The 20,279-nt window shown below is 42.3% G+C and overlaps 3 protein-coding genes across 8 annotated transcripts in view; 2 read left to right on the forward strand and 1 right to left on the reverse strand.

Moving 5' to 3' along the window:
* Window positions 1–1,670: 1,670 nt before the first annotated feature.
* Window positions 1,671–4,458, reverse strand: Spase12 (Signal peptidase complex subunit Spase12). The gene is made up of 4 exons (XM_022844897.2): window positions 4,230–4,458; window positions 3,125–3,271; window positions 2,566–2,628; window positions 1,671–1,983 (listed from the first exon to the last, which is right to left on the reverse strand). Exons 1-4 carry the CDS (start codon window positions 4,260–4,262, stop codon window positions 1,948–1,950), a joined length of 279 nt encoding a protein of 92 aa, XP_022700632.1. The 5' UTR covers window positions 4,263–4,458; the 3' UTR covers window positions 1,671–1,947.
* A 128-nt stretch (window positions 4,459–4,586) lies between these two features.
* On the forward strand, window positions 4,587–6,649 carry LOC111266984 (immediate early response 3-interacting protein 1). Of its 6 annotated transcripts, none has more exons than XR_015313623.1 (4): window positions 4,587–4,897; window positions 5,274–5,439; window positions 5,686–5,876; window positions 6,055–6,649. XR_015313623.1 is itself a non-coding variant. In XM_022844898.2 (4 exons), the coding sequence occupies exons 1-4, from the start codon at window positions 5,054–5,056 to the stop codon at window positions 6,056–6,058; spliced, it is 249 nt and encodes an 82-aa protein (XP_022700633.1). In that variant the 5' UTR covers window positions 4,961–5,053; the 3' UTR covers window positions 6,059–6,649. The 6 variants fall into 6 exon arrangements, 1 of the variants encoding a protein (XP_022700633.1); XR_015313621.1 differs by having other exon boundaries at window positions 4,604–4,897; window positions 5,323–5,439; XR_002684355.2 differs by lacking the exon at window positions 4,587–4,897 and adding an exon at window positions 4,961–5,057 and having other exon boundaries at window positions 5,323–5,439.
* Window positions 6,650–6,773: 124 nt separating this feature from the next.
* The window catches only part of ft (cadherin-related tumor suppressor fat), a 61,577-nt gene continuing 48,071 nt past the window's right edge, over window positions 6,774–20,279 (forward strand). Inside the window, exons 1-2 of the mRNA XM_086971165.1 lie at window positions 6,774–10,569; window positions 13,315–18,572. Coding sequence (XP_086827291.1) covers window positions 10,437–10,569; window positions 13,315–18,572 — 5,391 coding nt within the window. The 5' untranslated portion in view covers window positions 6,774–10,436. The remainder of the gene's footprint in view (window positions 10,570–13,314; window positions 18,573–20,279) is intronic.

A 20,279-nucleotide genomic window follows, 5' to 3' on the forward strand; every position in this document is an offset into this window, starting at 1 on the left:
CTTCTTTATTTCGATGCCGTTTTTTCAAATAACTGCAAGATGTATTTTAGTGAACATAGCGCTCGGTGGTACGCGTATATTTTAGATGGCGCTAAAGATGGCTACACAATCTATATAAAACCTTTCGGCGTCTTAGGCTCCACCTTGGGCAGTCAGTCCCAATAGTTCATAGACCTTCAGCATGGCCTAGCAAAAAAAAAACAAAACGAAAACGATAATTTCGTTAGAATCGACCTTCGGCCATACTCATGGATATTTTTTTCACCCCCTGCTTCTTTCCTCCATCGCGTTGCTAGCGCACTAGTGGACATCGAGGAAACAAAGAAAATAAAGCGTTTCTATCGAACAAACTGTGTATATATAAACTGTATATAATAAGGTATATCTATATTGATATACTGATTCCTATATTGAGATGTTACCCTAATACGATCTTTCGTCAAGCAAGAGACTAATAGTATACAGTAAATGTATAGACTTCAATACACGAGTATAAGGGAAACTGTCATATACCTAGATAGGCTCGATGGTTATGAGCATGCGTTAACTTTACGTGAATCACGAATAAATTAAAATATTATCAAGGACCCTTACATTATTAGTAACTTTTTTAATTTAAAATACTTTCCTTTAGAGGCCGCAGTTTGTCTAATTTCGAATCAATAATTAATTTGCTGTATCTACTTAGTTGAATTAGAATATGGCAAATTTAATGCTTTTAGTACCAAATTTACGCATCGTATTAAGATAAACATAAGAACACCTGTTCAAGTAACTAAAACCAGTATAGCTTTTGCAGTGCATGTTTCACTTTGGATCAATTCTCTAACAACAAAAGCTTCGAAAAAGTTTATAAGCTCTTTACATGACTTGAGGCACTCTTGAAACTGTGTAAGGATTTCTTCTGCACGATTACCTACCTCTGGACGTAGGAGCCTTTGTTGTATTATTTAACCGTACTCTGATGCATTTCGTACCGTGTATATACGTTCGATACCAATTGCATGATATATGGCTAAAGCGCGAACTCATAAGCGTACTGAACTAACTTGGGTTATCTTAACCCAAGTTAAGTTCAGTACGTTTATGAGCTTTCTTTAAAAAAGAAAGATCACAGACCCCTTGTTTCTTTCACTCCTATAGCAGACACAGTTTACTAGAACTAAGGACACTGAAGTTGAGCGAAAAAAAATCTATAACAAAAAACTATTTTCTCAATTTTTTCTCTACCTTATACATTTTCTAGGAATAGATCCTGTACCATAAAGACAGTAAAAACAAAGTTAAATGGCTTATATAGATCAAATCCAAAAATAGTTATTCTATTTTAAACTTCTTGCGGCACTGTTTGTTACATTTACCTGCATATTGTTTAAGTTACTAAATTAGTATGTCCAAATTATAGACGGAAAGTTGAACAAACCGATTTTAGCTTATCTGGTTTCTACGCATTGAGCTCTCATTCTTGACTAAACTAAGCAGTTTGAAAGTCTACATGGGGTAAGTAAGTAGTATTTCGCTTGCGTATAGACAGCAAATGATATAATAAATCCTTTATACGGACGCCTTGAATGGCTTAACCTCTAGCTCAAAAATGCAAAGGCCGCTCCTTCAAATCTCGCCAAAAATACGATATACAGATTAGCGTGTATGAAAAAAAATGGAAAAAATATTTTTGCTCATATGCATTTATATATTTATTTATATATTACAAAAGTCGGTATATTCACATTAGTATCGATACTAGGGCGGAGAGTTAAAATTAAAAAATATTACATTTGCAGTTTGTCTGGGTTGCAACTGGCGTTATACATGATCCCAAGAAGACAAATCAAACATCGTTCGACTTTATTAAAAAGTTGCTACAGCTAATTTCCATTTTCGAACACAAATAGAGAATCACTCGTTTGGGCCGGCCACTCTTACTGCACACGTATGACATCGCCTCTATTTCGTTTTTTTCGTGTCTCCCGGTGACGATGGCTGGAATAGAAATGCAAAATGATATAGTCGGAATATCCGCAAAACACAGACAATCAACTTCATAAAAAAAACATAGCCACTATACTAATGACTAAAAATAATGTGATATAAAATATCTACCAGCTTGCCTTTCCTGGCTAGAGATGAAAAAAATTATGACTTCCGTTGTATTCTTTAAAAAAATAGCGAGTAAAACAAAAACTAAAAATAAAGTAAATCTCACTGCTCTTTAACTAATTAATTTTTAACAATTTCAATGACACTGCACCTGATACTGTGAAATTTTGCACATAATATGTAATTTATTATAATGAGTCATCTATAAATGCCAATACTAAAAAATGTCATAAATACCAAAATACAAAAAAGTTACCAATACATCCTTACGCCCTCAACTTTTTAAATTTAGCTTTTGTCGGAATGCAGAGGTCGACCAAGCCATGTGCCCCTAAACTCAGGATCGAAAAAAAATGTTTAACCAATTCAGATTTAGCGCCTGTTAGATTTGTAGACACCGAGGCACGCATGGGGCGTTTACTTAGTATTTCTGAAGCTAAGCAAGTGTGCAGAAATAGTACACACCTCAAGGGGCTTTTGCCAGTTAAGCGGTTTTAGCTGGAACCACGGCCAGTTGAACAGGCAGATCTGAAGTGGAAGAAAACATGCGTGCAAACATTCGTATGAAATAGACTATGAAATAAAATAGCCACCTGTTAAAAATATGTCAACAAAAACCTCTTTAGACTTTTTTATAAAGGATTTTCTACGCCAAGTGTCGCCGAGATCAAGTGTTGTCCATTGCACTGAAATTGAACTTCGTCATGTAACCAGTCAATAAAACCCTTGCGGTCTTTGCTTTTTGATGGCACACCTATGTTCTTTCTGAAGTGAATAAATAAATAAAAGCGAGATCGTGCTTATGATATAACTATGACACATAGTGTAAGAAGACAAAATTTTCCTTAACTCTTTACAAGGAGTAAGAAGCCGTTGAAACACAATATAGATTCCTGTGTAGCCAACAGCAACATTTGACAGACTGTCTTTGAAACTTTTTTTGAACTCTAAATAGAACAGATTTTAAATGTACACAGATTTAGCTTCAAGTATATATATATATATATATATATATATAACGTACCATACATGACAAGATACAGCCTCCAACCAGAGTAAAGATTGAATAGGAAAACAATTGAAAGACAAATCCCACGAAAAATCCAATAACAGCTGAGAGCGCGATGATCAACTGGAAGATCTTTTCGGCCCGTCTTTGGCCCTCAAAATCCTAAGACAGAAAGAAAAAAAATGCGAGTAATAAACCTCTCCGTTAGAGTGTCAAATGTAAATTATGCAACCATAATACTTACTGAAGTTTAATCCAATATCGCAACACAGAAGCACTAAGATGTGTGCTAGGAAACCTATCAAAGAGGTACCTGATTGATAATAAAATGCAAAAAAAAACCTACGAAAGAAGTCTAAATCCGTATCATCCTAAACCACGTATACTAACACGAGGAGATTATTCACTTTACGTTATTCCAAACGTATAATTATTATTTAACTATGTAGATGCCAAAGAAGCCATTTTCACACAAATCACTTACATACCATGCATACCATTTCCAATGAACACCGAATCAAATGAAATCTATAATTAATAAGGTACTTATAATTGAGATCACGGTACCAGCCCGATATGCACATTCGAATAAATATGGAAGTTCCGATAAATGTTGTCGTAGTTATAACTTGGCCAATAATTAATAGTCAATTTTTTTAAATCGCCACGCAAAATCGCCTTCAATACAAGGTTCTAACAGCCAGTCATAATTCTCATTAACTCCACCAGCTTTACTATGAGCAGGTGTTCACGCGGTCGTTTAATAAGACTATATACGTTACTTAGAGGATTACAATTATTGCGCACTATATGTATAACCGAACGCACTTTAGCTACCTAAAACCTGTCTGTGGACCCCGTTCGAGCAATTAGGACTGAATTGTCCTAACCCTTCATTATTTATGCCACACGCTTATGTTTTGTGTTGGGAATTTTAGCCGCATTACTTCAGACGACTGGCTTGCAGTACAAAAAATTCGTTCGGGTTCGAGCCTAAAGTACTACGTGCCCCATTGCGTTGACATACACGTTACTCACTCTGCTATAACAGGGAGATAGAACATACAAGCGCATAAAGGTGCCATAGGCCACCTGTCACAGGTCGAAATCATACACTCACCATTGAAAACCACGAATTGAGGAACGAGAACATTCTTGTCAGAGCACTGAGGACGTTTTCGCTAATGAAAAAGCCACAGAATATTTCCTTCTCTGCGCTATATTCTGCAACGCGTTTAGTATATTACGGGCTCTGTTTTCTTGGAAATTTATTCTAGCTCCACCGACTGGTCGCTTGCTCTTCGCGTTCTCAACGGTGACCCCAACACGTCACAACAAAACACGTTCGATGTAAGCAGAAATGAAAGCGGGCTATAAGTCGGAACTGCTCTTCCGAGCACTAAGACAGCTTCGACATGATACCAATAAATAAAACCGGATTTTCAACTCTAAAATTTGAGTATGGACATTAGTTAGGTCCGATTAAAGGTTGTGTTTAGATGAAAATCGCCTTAGATGAATTGTTGCTTTATTTTTATCATTGGCTATCTTTGCATTTTATAATTTGTTTATTGTGGGTTTCGTTGGCCATAAGATATCTCTACTTAGTCGACGAGTTCTGTCGCTTAGGGTAGATTCAAACCAGCTGACAACTTTGATCCTACTGCCATCCTGCACGAAACTTGTGACAAATAATACAATTATATGGAAACGTAAAAAGTGTGAAAAAGAAGAAGAAAAGGAAAGAGCTGAAAATCCAGTTCTCTGGGTAACTCAGAGCTTAACGGAGTATGTGAGATTTAAGAGTATATGAGGTCCATTGTATATGTATAACAGACGATAAAATTCGCTTAATTGAAGTTTAGCAGATGAAAAAATAGGTTGTTTTTGTGTTGGAGATAGTTAGAGTTATCAATTTGCAAATGTCTTCTTCTGATCGTTCGGATGCGTTGGTATCCATATCTTAACAGCTTCCAAATCTTTATAATTATTTTTGGTTTTTTGATAAGAGATTATACTATATCATGATGCAAACATCATAACGTACATAACACTGTTTACAATAAGTTATTTCAACAAATTTTGACAACTTCTGAATATGCGTTTGCTAATTTATGGTTGTTGCGAACATGGATAATGTTTTCACCTACTTAATATCTATCAGTCAATGTGTTGGTGCAATAAAACTGGCCACTTATGATCCGTTACCCCAGGAAAAATGGGTTTCGGCATCTACTCATTACTGGAAGCAGCTCTGTTAGTGATGAATGCAATTGCAATTCTCCACGAGGAGCGGTTTCTCTGCAAGTATGGCCTCGGCCGAGACGCCGGTAATAAGTGAATCTTTACTTCTCTCTTGTACGGTTTATTTTAGTGTGTGCATATATATATATATATATCTATATACATATATAAGTTTCTGTCAATTTATTTGAATATATATAGTTAAGATGTATAAATTTTTGTTGATTTGTATACAACAGTTACAGCAATGTAATTGCTCACCCAAAATAGAAAATCGAATGGATAATGAAGTTTTTCTTTCACATTGTTATACATTTTTTTATTCTTTTCAGCTATACAAGGATATCAGCAGCCGGGTGCCAAAACACAAATAGCAAATATAATTTACTCGGTGAAGTTGGCAAAGATTCCACTGATATTCCTCAACATCATCTGTATCGGGGTTAAATTAATCTGGTGAGGCGAACATCCCGGCGTTTGCATGCATGTCCACTGCGCAACTGTTGACCATCTAAATCAATACGTAATCACCTTTTTATTTGATTTAATCCGCTTTTATTCAATTTGTTGTTTGGAATTTACAAATTAAAATATATACGAGAGATATAGTTTTTATAGTTTGTGTTAGAATAAAAATTTTTGAACAGCGAACGGTGACTCCGAGTGTATCTTTATGTGTCTGTATCTTTATCTTGTTACAGGTAAAACGACGATTTATCTTATTGAAAGATGATGTCTATGAAACGAGCGATTGTGTTATGTATAGAGAGCAATTCATGCCGGATACTGCACACCGAACGAAACTAATATGTCGCGATTAGTGCGTTAAATGGGCGAAATAGACTTCAATGCTAGATCCACAATCTACATCGTTAACTATCGAATGATTCTCTACAGATAACAAGTTGTAAACATTTTGCATATTGAATCGAGAAAAATATCAACACATTTGCCTATCGTAAGAAACGCTCAGTTGAGAATAACGATATAAGAATCATTGCTACGACATATATCAACATCGTTATCCGGAGACAATTCGAACAGATTCCTGTACAATGGAAATTCAAGGTCTCCGGAAACCGAGGCCGAAAGGATCTGACGATGATGCTAAGCATGTGCATAGAATACAAGTTGACGATTACTATGGTTCCAGGTAATGCGCAATAAAAAATAAGAAACGTCTACAATACGTTCTATAATACGAGACCAATTTAGTAAAATCAAATATCATATATTTTTAGATATATGCGAATTGAGTTTTTTTTTTTAAAATAAATAAATAAAGCACAAAAAATATTGATCTGCTCTATTTTATTTAGTGAGCTGAACTTGAAAGCTTCCCAGTAAAATCAGCTTAGTTTTATAGAAACATGCTTTTACGTAATTCAGAGTCTAGTTAAGAATGACGATTTGTAACTGGTAATATCATCAGTGGTATTGGTAATTGTATCTATGTTAGCTCATACATTTCTGGGACCTTTTTTTATTTAGCATGAATGGTGAATTTGTCGATCTTAGTTAATGGGTTGTGTAGGTAGTTTTTGAAAATAATTTTTATTTCTATTATTATAATTTTTATTTTTATTTATATTTATATATTTTTATTTATATTTATTTATATTTAAATAATTTATTTATATTTTTAAATAAAGAGTTCGGATTGGTCGTTCATATTAAATCTGGCTCGACTATTGTTGTTGCTACTACCTTTACAATATTTATATTGAGAGTCTTAGTTAATTACAGTAATAGCCACTGCAGGTCGCTCCAGCGACCCATATTTTCATGAATGAAAAGAGTTGTCATTAATTGGATACAGGCGTCTGGCCCCAATTGTCTTTCCATAAGCAAATGTTTTACTAAATCCATGGTAGTTATTCCAAGATAATCCTTATTCTTAATCAATTGCTGTAAAGGAATCAACTCAGTGAGGTGCCGATTGCTGAAAGTACTACCATCAGAGTGTCTTAGCTTCAAACAGTATCAATCTACCAGAAGGTACTATCCCATAGGGAAATCAGATTTAAATCACATCAAAATTCCGACTATTTTTATATTATTTTTTATGATTAAATTGTATTATCATCATCACAGTTCTGCTGTAAGCTAGTAAGTTTATAAAACTTAAGTCATTTTTAGGAATAGGCTTCAAAAAAATACAATGTGTATCCTATACACGTTGTATGGGATTATATTTTGTTTTATCTAGCAGACAGTAAAATTTAAAACATTTTACTTACGTCGCGACATCTGTAAGGGGTCAAAATAACGCTTACTGGATCCCGGGTTAGATCTTCAGCTAACCTGAAAAGCAAGCCAACCAAGCTAACTATCCGATTTGTCTGATTTTTTTTTGTCGTTAGAGTGCATCGCGCCTGATATTGTGGAACTAATGCAACAAAATCTAGCTTTCGAAATTCTTCCTTTAGAATTCAGCGCATGTCCTTAATTGTCGATGTGCTCGATGTAATATGTTGATCTAAATAACGTGTAATACGCAAATACGTTTAGGTTTATACACGCTAATATAAGTCTGCAACGCCGTCTGGTGCCGAAAGCAAACATTTGAAAAAAATAAACATATACATGTTGGCACTAATTGCATCAGTCTCGCAATCTCGGTACTGTTGGTGACTGTGAAGACATAGCTGGTTCTTGGTTGGCAAGCTGTCCTTATCAGTTCATTTTCTTAGACGTTTATGTAATTATGTGCGTTGTATTACTGCGCTTTGCTTGTATCTTTAAATTTGACATCGTCGTTTCGTACATAGTACTGCTATTGGAGCAAGGAAGTTTCAGGCACTAGAAAAAAAATTAAAGAAAACGTACTGAAGTGTTTATGATTCATTTTGCTTTTTGGAGAAGACAATGAGTATACATACTTTGCACAGGTGGCAGGACTACTGGCAATTATCTATACGAGACAATATCGATCGGTGGGGAGCACAGTGTCAACCTTTCCACCCGTTTTTATAAAACTCTGGACAGATTTGTCCTTATATGTACACCCAGTGAGCAAGACATAGCATTCTGGTACCAATACTCAGCTAAAATAACTCTCGAAGGTAGACTGAGGACATTTGTCAAGCGCCTACTAAATAGATCACAAAGGTTGACAATATGTTTTGGCTAGTATTACGCAGAACGCGTGGCTAAATGTTCAGAGCATGGAAATAAAGAAATATTGTTATGCCATATGTAATATTCAATCGAAATTATCTATGACTATATATGAATGGGGTAAACAGTGAAAGCGGGAATTTGTTTACATGACGGCACTACGGGAACAACTGATCCTCTCAAACTTTGCCATAACTGATTTTTAGCTACCTTTTCCACGAGGAACCTAGGCACCACCGTTTTCAAAAACCTGTCCGAGTCTGATTCTCTACTCAGATTCGGATGCTTTGTGATTTTTGTAGATCAATATAACGTGGCGCCATGATAAGTCTCGATAGAAGTTTAAACAAGGCAAAAAGATACTTGGTGTCGCAGAGTTTTCCAGGACCCGGCGAGACCTGTTTTTACTGTTCGGTGGTCGCTCGTGTCAGCGGGAACTTAAGAGATTCAAGCTTCAAAATTTTTCTGCTGTTTAACAAAGGCATTCAAACCCCTTTCAATGAATCGAATTGCCATGAAAAACGTGGCATCGTGACATCACTTACGGTTAGAGCTGAAACTGTAATAGCCTTTTCAATGCGTCTTTGTAAAACTCTTCCTCTAATGATTTCAATGTATCTGTTGCGTCTCAAAGAACAGAAAGTTTAGGAAGCGTTGACGCTGGCTGCGGAAAACTTATTAAAAGCTGCAGGTGGCAAGTATCACACACATCTTAAGATATCTGTACATGAGCAAAATGGCTTACTAAGAGTTAATCGGCATGCTAACGAGCCGATATAACGTATTTATGCAGAGTGTGCTTACATCGTGATTCGCCCTAATTACTGAGCGAAAATATTTAGTCTAGGATATAATATTGACCTTTTATATTAGGATTACTTTTCAACGACATTTGAAATTCTTAGGTTCTCGATTCTCTTTTCGGGAATTACCCGCTTATTGTTTGCCACGCAACATGTGATGAATGTAAATCGAGGAAGGCTTATTTCGATAAGATGAAATTCCTCTGTTCGTATGTTTTGCATTATTGGCATTTTTGACGAAACGAATTGTATAATCTCCTGTGGAACTTTGTCGGCGATGGCTTCAGATCTCGCTCTTACGACTTTAGGTCTTACGTATACTGAAAGCAGGCATATGTTTCGAAGCAATCAGCATAAGACAGTGTGGATACATATCTTTGCAGCAAATACCTGTTTTGATCTCTATTCGTAACTAGATGTTTTTGCTATAAGCCACAGAATGCATATTATTTAAATGGACTCACAAAGCTTCGCAGCGTGAACTAATTACGACACATTTGTATTATTCCAGTTATTGAAATCAGCTCTCGTTATGGATCGACTTTTCTTGCATTTGGTTCATATGTAGCCTTCTTTCGCGCTCTGGTCATTGAGCATCATACATATACAGCATCGACTTTCATACACAATGTTTCCTACGCTCTATATTTGCCATATAGTTAGCAATAGAGGGCATTCGCCATGCATTTTTATCTCCTGAATAAATTTTTCGTAATGTGAGTTTGAAAAACCTTGAGAAAATACCAGTAATGAAACAAATGTGTTACAAACACATCACCCCCCCCCCCTGGGTGCAGCTCCCGATCAGAGCGAGCAGGCCCATTTGTATCATGGATCTCTCGTAACAGCACTGCCGGTAGCGTACGCTTAGAAGCAAACCAGAATCAAAGCTGCAACAAAAGGAGCAGTGGACCTAAACAAAACAGCGAACTGCTTGCCTAGGTAGTTCCGCGAATCGTCCAAAAATTGGCGACTATTAGTCGTCCCCGTTACAATAACTAGCCGTCATATTCAATAGTCGAGTAATGCAGAACGCAAATCCCAGCAACAGTAATAATGGAACATTTTATGAAGAGATATATATATATATATATATATATGTATATACAATTTTATCAAGTTGATTTTAAATTATAGTCACTATATTTTTTTGCCGCCGAATGTACGAACAGTGTGAAAGTCATTCACCCTGTATTATTTCCTATTCAAATCATTTGGAGTTTAAGAATATGCTTGAGAAGATCGCGCTACTATTATTGTTGTTATGCGGCTATCGCTTGATGTTTCATTTATCTTGACCTGTGACTCGGGCGCTTCGTTTAGTTAAAGTTCTTCCTGTTCCCTTCTTCAACTGCGTGAGGTAGTGTCGAAATTTTGGCTACGTCGAAGCTAGAGAAATTATTGCGAGTTATCTGTAAATTACCAAAGGAAACCTGTTGCTGAAGGTTTGGTCTCTGGCAAGTAGCGTCTTTCTTCACGCTTTCTTGTTCGTGTCAAACCGGCAGAAGTTGGGGTAGAAGGTAAGGACGGGGGTGACTGTCCTGTGGGTCGTCTTACCCGCTATTGTCACTGCCGCTGCTATTCGTTACCTTGTGTTCTTGTTGGGTCTACCTTGTTTTTTCTTCCATGATATCTTTTTCATTTTTTGGTTTTGTCTTTTGCTCCGTCGGTTCAAGTAGCCGTTTTTCAAGTAGCCGGGAGGCGTGCACCCGGTTGGCAATGAAAGTACCCCCAGCAGTAGCGCGGCAGCCTTGTTTAGTACTTAATGATGATCATGCATACCCACCTTGCTGGTCGTCCCTTTGTCGTTGTCGTTGCTGCTAATAAGGGTAGTTTTGCGGTGCTGCTACTGTCGCCACGCTGCTGCGAGTCCTCCTGAACGTAGCCCTCTAAGTAGATTCTCGCTGTCGCTGGCTGGTACATTAGGGCCGAGAACAGAAAGTAGGCAGGTAGTCGGCTGACCTGCTGGTGGATCGCGCTCCCGTTTGTACCGCAGCGGCGGCCGGCAGCTGAGTCGCGCTATACGGACAAACGAAAAGGACAAGCAAGCAACCAATTGTTGAGCAGCGAGACATTTAACGACCGCATCGTGCTTGCGCTTAGAGGCTCGTCCAGGCTTGCTCGATACCGAGCCGCTTGCCCGTTCGTTCTCTTCTCTTCTCTGCTTCGTCGTCGCTTTCGAGTTCCGCGAGGATCGGTCCGCTCCGTCGTTGCTGGTGTGGCGCTGCTGCTCCTCCGTGCCCTGGACGATCGCTGGTGCTCCATCGAGCGGAGGAAGCCAAAAGCAAAGACGCCGCAAAGACGAAGAAGACGACGAAGCCGACCTCGACAACTGTGAACGCCACGGCGGGCATCCACACCAACAGCGCCAGCGAAACAACAACATCGGCAGCAGCAGCAGCAGCCAAGCTCGATAGGAGAAAGAAGTGAGTGGAGGGCTACGGTCGTGGCTGCCGTTGCTGCCGCCGCCGCCGTCGGTGTTTCTGCTGCTGCCGCAGCAGCCGCTGGTTAGCTACCCGGTGGACGCTCGATGTCGATGCTAGTTGCTGGACCGCGCCGTCGGCCGGCGCTTAAACTGGTAGCACTCGCCGATCGCCGCTGCCTGCCGATTAGTTCTCGTCAAAGCTAAAGCTGCTATGAGCTGCTAAAGTACAAACGGACGCATGGTGCACGCGGCTTCTCTCGCCGCCGTGGCCGCTGCCGCTGCTGCTGTTGATGATGCCGCAGCCGTCGCCGCTGCTTTTGCTACCGCCTCTGGAGTCGCGCTAGAGAAGGAATCGAAACAGCCGCGACGACAAGAGCAAGTGATGCACCGAGTAGAACAGTAAGAGATAGAGAAGCACGGCAGAGGCCATGGGCCAGTCGGTGTGTGAAGAACAAACTCCGCGACCCAACGGGATCTGCATGGCACCGCTCGATATCGCTGCAATTGAATTGGTATAGTTGTTTGGAATATCGTTGTGTGTACGACAGTCAGTTACACGGTTCAGTCAGCGGTGGATGTGCTACTGAGGGGTAGTTCAGTAAGGTACGAACAGCAGTTGAGAGAGGTTTTCCATTGTAGTGCGATTCATCGACCAGCAAAGTCCCCTAGGCTTTAGCCACGTACTGTGCAGGTGAAGTGATTTCTACATTATACAGTAGTAACGGACAGTTATCTCCTCCTACCGAGTGCTAAGCTATGCATGTTTCGAAGCGCTGTATGTGCGTTTGTCGTTCAATTACTCGTTTTTTTGGCGTACCGGCCGAGCTACTTGTCATGAGCCGTCGTAGCCAATGTAATTTGGTGTCGCGCCGGTAGTCGCAGCAGTAAAACTCGAGGTAACAGTGATTATGACTGCGACATTGTAGTTAGCAGCTGGTCGGAGCCTGTTGTCTCGCAACAAATCGCAGTTGCCGGAGGTGGCGTACCTGTAATTAAGGCAAATAACATCGATTGGTGGCTCGTCATGGTGAACTTCTGGGTGAAAGTGTATTTCTGTGTTTACTGTTATTACCGGTACGTTGGAAGTGGTTAATGATGACTTCGATGCAGTGTACCATTATGAAGTTTATTGCTTGTTATAATACCTGAAGACGACAACGATGTTTCTATAATTATAAGAAACGATTTTCTCTACCACATTGGATATGGGAGTGTCACCGAAAGTAGTTAACAGTGAGAATCGTTGACAGGAACTATTTGCGGTGGTGCAATTCGAGGATTAGCAACACGTTTTACTAGTTGATCTCATCGTCTATCGTTAGTGCCCGTGAAGAAAACGAGCAGTATGTGAATTCTGTAGATGCGGCTGCTTCTTCGTTTGTTGTTGACAAACAAATGTGAAAAATTAATGAAGATGACAATTACTAGTTCTCATGACACGTATTATGCTTCGGGTCACCGAAATGACGGAAAAATCAGTAGTTAAGTCGACAGCTCAAACTGCCAAGCATCACAATTGCAAATAACAAAAGCTTCAGGTTGAGTGTCAATGAAGACGCGGTTAAAGTTTTCGGGCCTACCGCGATGCCATATGCTATGGCTGCTGCTCGTAGCATTCGCGGTAGGCTCAGGCGGGGGGACGACTCGTGAAGTGTTCGAAATCAAAGAGGGCCTTCCCATAGGCACGTCCGTGGGCTTCATTCCAATGCGGGCGAATTTCACATATCGCTTCAATGAGCCGCCGCACGAGTTCGAGCTAAACGCGACAACTGGCGAGATTCGCACCGCGGTTGTACTCGACCGTGAATCTCTGCCAAGCGAACGTCTTGATCTAGTTGTGCTGTCTAGCCAGCCAACGTATCCGATTGAGGTGAGAATCATCGTTCTCGACGCCAACGATCATGCTCCTCTGTTCCCCGAATCGTCGCTAGCCGTGACCCTGAGTGAGGCCAGTGCTGTCGGCACCCGAGTTCTGCTCGACGCCGCTAGCGACAAAGACGTCGGTCAAAACGGCGTCGCGTCGTTACGTTACCGCATCGTGGGGGGCAACGATGACGGCAAGTTCGAGCTTCGGACAACGACAAACCCAACGGCTGACAGCGTCTACCTCTATCTTGCAACCGTAGGCCCACTCGATCGCGAGCAGACTCCTTCGTACCGGCTTAATGTGTCGGCTGAGGATGGGGGCCAACCTCCGCTTCGAGGCTACCTCCTTGTCAACGTTACGCTGTCAGATGCCAATGATAACCCACCAATGTTCGACCAATCAGCATATACTGTCAGCCTCGATGAAGGCGCCGCCGCTGGCTCGCGGGTACTCGAGGTTCGAGCGACAGATGCTGATATTGGGGACAATGCACGTCTTTCATATCATCTGCCTGAAGGCGAAACTCGCTTTGCAATTGATCCGCAAACGGGAGTTATCACTACAGGGATCGACCGGGTAAACTGTCCTGTCACCGCGTCGATCAAACTCGAAGAAAAAGGCAAGCACATTGGTCACGCTACGAATAAAAGCTGTGTTCTGACGGTGTTTGCGCGTGACCATGGTTCGCCAAGGCAGGACGGTCGGACGTACGTGACCATCAATTTGCTCGATAGCAATGACCACGACCCGCAGATTTCGTTTCGCGTCTTCGGCGAAGCGTCCGACATGGACGCGTCAGTGGATGAAAACGCGGAAAACAACCAAGTTGTAGCAGCCATCTCGGTCGTCGATGGCGACGAAGGTCCCAATGGTGAAACTGACCTGCGTGTTATCGGCGGCAATGAGCTGGCCCACTTTCGACTTCAGAACTCAGGTGATTTCTACTTACTTCGTGTGGCCGGTGTACTCGACCGCGAGCGGGTTCCCTTCTACAATTTGACTGTAGTCGCTACCGATCGGGGCATTCCAATGCGCGCGTCGACGGCTCATCTTGTTGTGCGAGTGAATGACGTCAATGACCATGCACCACAATTCGAGAAGGCCGAGTGCATGGTTTCACTGAGTGAACGTACGCCTCCAGGCAGCTTCGTTGAGTCATTAACGGCGACCGATGCAGACAGCGGCATAAACGCTGAAGTATTCTACGCCATCGAAGCGGGTGATGAACGACGTTGGTTTGCTATCGATAGACGTTCGGGATTAGTAACGACAGTTCGAGAGCTAGATCGTGAGGCGTTGTCCGGGCAGGATTCTGTTGAACTAAAAATACGAGCTCACGATGGAGGACCGAATAGGAAACTGGCGTACGCGACATTGCGCGTTCAGCTCCTAGACGAAAACGACGAAGCGCCAACATTCACTGCGCCTGGAGGACAGCTAAACGTGACTTTAAGTGAGAATTCACCGCCTCACACACTCGTCGCCATTGTCGCCGCTACTGATAAGGACTTGGCAGCCAATGGGTCAATCACTTATGAGCTTCATCCATCGGTAGAAATGCTGTACGGTGGTATGTTTGAAATTGATGCAGCATACGGTAAACTGACGACGAAGACGACACTGGATCGAGAAAAAGTTTCTCATTATCAACTAAAGGTTATAGCACGGGATAATGGCACGCCGTCGCTCTCCTCAACGCTAGATATTTCCTTAAATGTAGCCGACGTCAATGATAATAAACCAACGATATACCCTGGCGTATATTTCTATCAAGTAAACGACGGGTTACAGCCTGGAGAGTTTACTGCTAGGATACGAGCGTTCGATCCTGATGAGGGGCAAAATGCTAAAATAAAGTATAGTATAGTCAGCGGAGCCGAAGTACGATTTGCGATTGATGCATCCAGCGGCCAGATCGTAAATACCCGAACTCTCGATGTGCGTCAACAAGCGCGATATGAGATCACAGTTATGGCCACAAACGTCGAGCCTTTCGAGGTAATCCCTGGGGAAAGCACAATCAATAACACGCCAAGTACAGCGATGGTCGTCGTGTTCGTTCGAAGCCGAAAGCAACAACAACAACAACGAGTCGACCAACCAACTCTTCATCCGCAACCATCGTGTGACAAGTCATTTCAGCTTCTTGAGGACCCTGGGACTATAGGCGGTGGCCATGGGCGAGAAATCGGTCAACTATCAAAACTCGATGGGGCAAAATATTCCATTGTCGACGGAGATCCCCACGGATGGTTCCGTATCGACCCGCTGCAAGCAGTCATTAGAACAAGTGGCACAGTAACTATTGACCGCGAAACCTCATCATTCGTAGATCTGCTTATTGTAGCTAACACGCTTGCTAACTTTACTACATGTACTGCTAGAATACATATTGAAGACGTGAACGATAATCCTCCTGTATTTGCAAGACCCTACGTAGAAATTAGAGTTCCTGAGTCATTCGCAGTTGGACTTGAGTTGTTTCTATCACAAGCAAAAGACATCGACGACGGGGACAATGCTCGCATTAGCTACTCGTTAGAAGACAGCAGTGACGGACTTTTTGCGATTGATCAGGACAATGGAATTTTAGTACTTACACGTTCGCTACACGATCATGCAGGTCGAATCATTCAGATAGATATCATTGCAACGGATGGTGGGAATCCTCCCATGTCAGCTCGCCAGCGTGTGCTTCTTGCTGTGGTAGACGTAAATGATCACACTCCCACCTTTGATCAGGCATCTTATGAAACCAGCCTTCCCGAGCTGATGGCACTTAACGAGCGATTTTTTACTGTACACGCAAGTGACGGCGATATTGGCGACAATGGCCGAGTGTCGTACAACATCTCATCGGGAAATGAGGACCTTCGTTTCGGAATCTTTCCAGACGGACAGCTATTCGTTCGACGTCCGCTGGACCGTGAACAGCATGAACTTTATGAGCTGGTAGTAACAGCGTTTGACAACGGAACGCGCCCACGTAATTCGTCGGTAACCGTTGTCGTGCACGTTCTTGACGATAACGACAACGCACCGCGATTCGAAGGTTATGACGTTGGAGCGAAAAATATGAGTTTTCACATTGTGGAGAACCTGCCACCTGACAGTTATGTGGGCACACTTGCTGCCTCAGACGATGACAGTGGTCGCAACGCGGAACTCAGTTTTTCACTGGCTGCCGCACATCTGAGCGATTTCTCTGTGGATACGAAATCAGGCGTCATTCGAACTTTGAGGTCATTCGACCGCGAACAACTTGTGCAGACGTTTGGCCATGGAGATCTAACTCTTGAGGTAACGGTTTGTGATAATGGCGTACCACGCTTGTCAGCCACAGCTCGTGTGGTAGTCCACATCGATGACGAAAATGATAATGCACCCACTTTTAGTCGACTTGTTTATAAGGTCTCGCTTTCGGAAGCCACCCCACTACGTGCACAAGTGGCGCGGGTTTCCGCCAGCGATCCTGATTCTGGGGTAAACGGATTAGTGTACTATGCGCTAGTTGGCAAGCACGCCGATGCATTTTCTGTTGATGAACAGAGTGGGCAAATTTTTCTGGCAGCGCGGTTGGATCGAGAGCGTCAGGCTGAGTTTAGTTTGACGGTGGTAGCAAGTGATGCTGCTCCACCGACCCTCCGTCGATCGGCCATGACAATGGTTCGGGTGACTGTCCTTGATGAGAACGACTGCGCCCCCGTGTTTCGCATCGATGGACCAGCTAATTATAGCCAGGGTGCCGAAGTTCCTGAAGATGCCGAACTTGGTATTCGAATCCACCAGTTTGCTGCTACAGATGACGATCTCGGTGTTAATGGCGAAGTATCCTTTTCCATTAGAACTGGAAATATTAAGGACACATTTCGTATGGACCCTACAACTGGTATACTCCGGCTGCATAAGCCACTCGACTATGAACTACACAAAGTTTACACATTGAATATCACTGCGTCTGATGGTGGTTCGCCTCGACTTACATCGGTAATCCTGTTTACTGTACGCGTGGCAGATGTCAATGACAATGCTCCGGTGTTCCCGAACGGCGCAATAGTTCGCACCTTGCACGAAGGGGTACCAGCCGATACACTGGTAGCAACTGTGGTTGCCAGCGATCGTGATTCGCAACAGAATGCTCGTATCACTTATGCATTGAGCGCGCAGAGTCCTGCTACGGAATCTATGCACTTTCGTATCCGGCCTGACACAGGGGCCTTGTACACCACTCGAGGGATGGATCGCGAACTGGTCGATAGCTACTCTTTAACGATAACAGCGATCGACCACGGGACACCGGCGAGGAGTGCACACAAGGCTGTTACAGTACTCGTCGAAGATGTTAACGACAATGCCCCGCGTTTCATCTCACTTCCGGCTGCCTCGTTGCCGGCTGAAGCTGAACGAGGTCATCGAGTTGCTGTCGTAGCCGCTACCGATCCTGATGCTGGTGCGAACGGTCGGGTCGGCTATGAATTGGTAGATGGTCACGGTCATCAGGATCTATTCCATTTGGATAGAAGCACTGGCGAAATTCTTCTAAGTCGTCGATTGCCTCCTGTTTCCGAACGTCAAGTCAGTTATCAGTTAACAGTGAGAGCTTACGACGAAGCGTCACTTTCTCAGCGGCGTTTCACCAATAGAACAGTGACTATTCTATCAACATCCATGGATAGCGATAGGCCGGCGCCACGCTTTGAGCGTAAACAGTACATCGGGTCTGTGAGTGAAAATGAACCTGTTGGAACGCCAGTACTAAGCGTGCGAGCGTTACCATCGGCGCCCAGTTCGGAATTAGAATACTACCTTACAGCGGTGGCAGCTAGAGGAGCGCCCCAGGGCAGACGTTTTGCCATCGACCTACATACAGGACTCGTCGAGACGGCTGAACCCTTAGATCGGGAGCAGCAACCCGGACCTTATGAGCTCACCATTCTCGTGACGGACCGCCGTGCAAGCCCGCCAACCACAGCAAACGCCACCGTAAGGAAACGAATTAGTTATGTTTTTAATTAAATACAATCGCTTATTTGCATAAAATTCAAATATAAATGTTTTTATCTTTTATTAAAAAAACATCAAGAACCCGGTAATATTAGTGGTAACTTGAGAAAGTTACGTGCTTCATCTTTGCAAAGTAGTCAGAATTGTGAGCCATTTAAAAACCAAACTTCTCTCCGAATCATTACTGCTTTTTACCCTGTTTTATTTATAGTCGGGCGGATGTTTCTCATGCATTAGGTCTAAAAATGTTTCGAATTGATCTTTCTATATATATATATATATATATATAATATGAAAAGGATAAAATATTCAAATACTGGGCTAGTGCAAATTTAAGTTTATCGTTGCCTAATATCATAATTGTGACAATATTTGTAATTAATTATATTGTATTACTATTATAACTGTCCTTGAGATTATGATTGCATTGTATAAACATGTACTTGAGCGATCCAACCCTCACTCCATTGCTCTGCGGCTCTCTACCCCGCTACGGCCCTCGGTGATATCCTTAATCGATTCATTTAAGTAGTTCTGTCTAATGAAGAGCAGATCCAGACAATAAGGAATAACATTTTCTATTATTATTATTGCAAAAGTCAGATAGAAGTATTGAGAAGTCAAGCATTTTCAACAGACAGCCAACAGCAAATATTCGTTCGTACTCCACTCAAATATACCTACTATGCCCGATCACTGACCTAGCCCTTCGGCAGAATAATGGAGTTGTCAGCCTTTTTGCGGCCATTTTGTACATAGATGTACGTTTGCCTCGTTGTGTCGATGCCTGATAGTGCTCAGCTGTAGACCCGCTTGAATCATCGGAATTTTCAACTCGGTGAATTTTTACCGAGACTTGCCGCTCCGCTCTCTTTTGGCGCATCGGGCAGAAGCGCCTCCAAGCAGACATTGTTCGGTAAAGGAGATACCTGTCACAGCAAGCAGCGCCAACACAAAGTATTCACAAACCTCTACACCAAACCACACCACATCGCAATGTGCCTGTGGACCTAGCGGCCATTGCTATTGGCCACCCCACTGGGCGACAGGACCTTCTGAGAGATCTAGTGCTATCGCAAGTATTCATCCTTAGGCCTAAGCAGATGGTTTGTCTACGCGGCCAAGCGAGACATGGTACTCTCTATCTCGTAGCTTACTCACAGCAAGGAGAGTCTGCCCTCTGATCTGCTTGGTAGGTTCTTCGGTAGTAGATAACTCTTGGTATTTTCTCAGCAGGAAGGAGTCGTCCAAGGCTTTGTTTCTGTGTCGTAGGTACTGCCGCCACACTGCGCTAGTGAGCAAGCAGAATTATAAGAAACGTTTCGAGCGTTAGTAGTAATGGCAATATGCTGTTGAGGCTTTTGGGAAGACTCCGCGCGTGTAAAGCCTGTACGAGCAGATAGAATCGATGCAGCCATTTTTGGGAGGTACGATCTGATGTCGATTTAGAATGTTATTCCTGAGGTGTGTACCAATGTGCCTGTGTACTTCTCCGGGGGTGTCTGTATACGATGAAATACGTGACATTGATTATGCGTTGCAGTGGTGCCTAGGGAGCACATACCTATCAGTAGGAGTATTTTGAATGGTGGCAGAAAAGTAATACGTAGCAGAGGGCGCTACAGAATGACAACGCTTTGCTAATGCAATGACTAAATTAACAGCGGGCATATTATATAATAGCTAAGCGTATCCTGTGTTCGATCT

This window comes from Varroa jacobsoni, unplaced genomic scaffold, assembly GCF_002532875.2.
Source record: "Varroa jacobsoni isolate VJ856 unplaced genomic scaffold, vjacob_1.0 scaffold_1134, whole genome shotgun sequence".
NCBI lineage: Eukaryota > Metazoa > Arthropoda > Arachnida > Mesostigmata > Varroidae > Varroa > Varroa jacobsoni.

Coding starts and splice junctions, on each gene's coding strand:
- Spase12 (XM_022844897.2), bottom strand. CDS start 4,262: ATGTTCTCGTTCCTCAATTCGTGGTTTTCAATG. Junction 3,272..4,229: donor TCAATTCGTGGTTTTCAATG/GTGAGTGTATGA, acceptor TTTCTGTCTTAG/GATTTTGAGGGCCAAAGACG. Junction 1,984..2,565: donor ACTGGCAAAAGCCCCTTGAG/GTGTGTACTATT, acceptor TTTCTATTCCAG/CCATCGTCACCGGGAGACAC.
- LOC111266984 (XM_022844898.2), top strand. Junction 5,440..5,685: donor TGGCCTCGGCCGAGACGCCG/GTAATAAGTGAA, acceptor TATTCTTTTCAG/CTATACAAGGATATCAGCAG.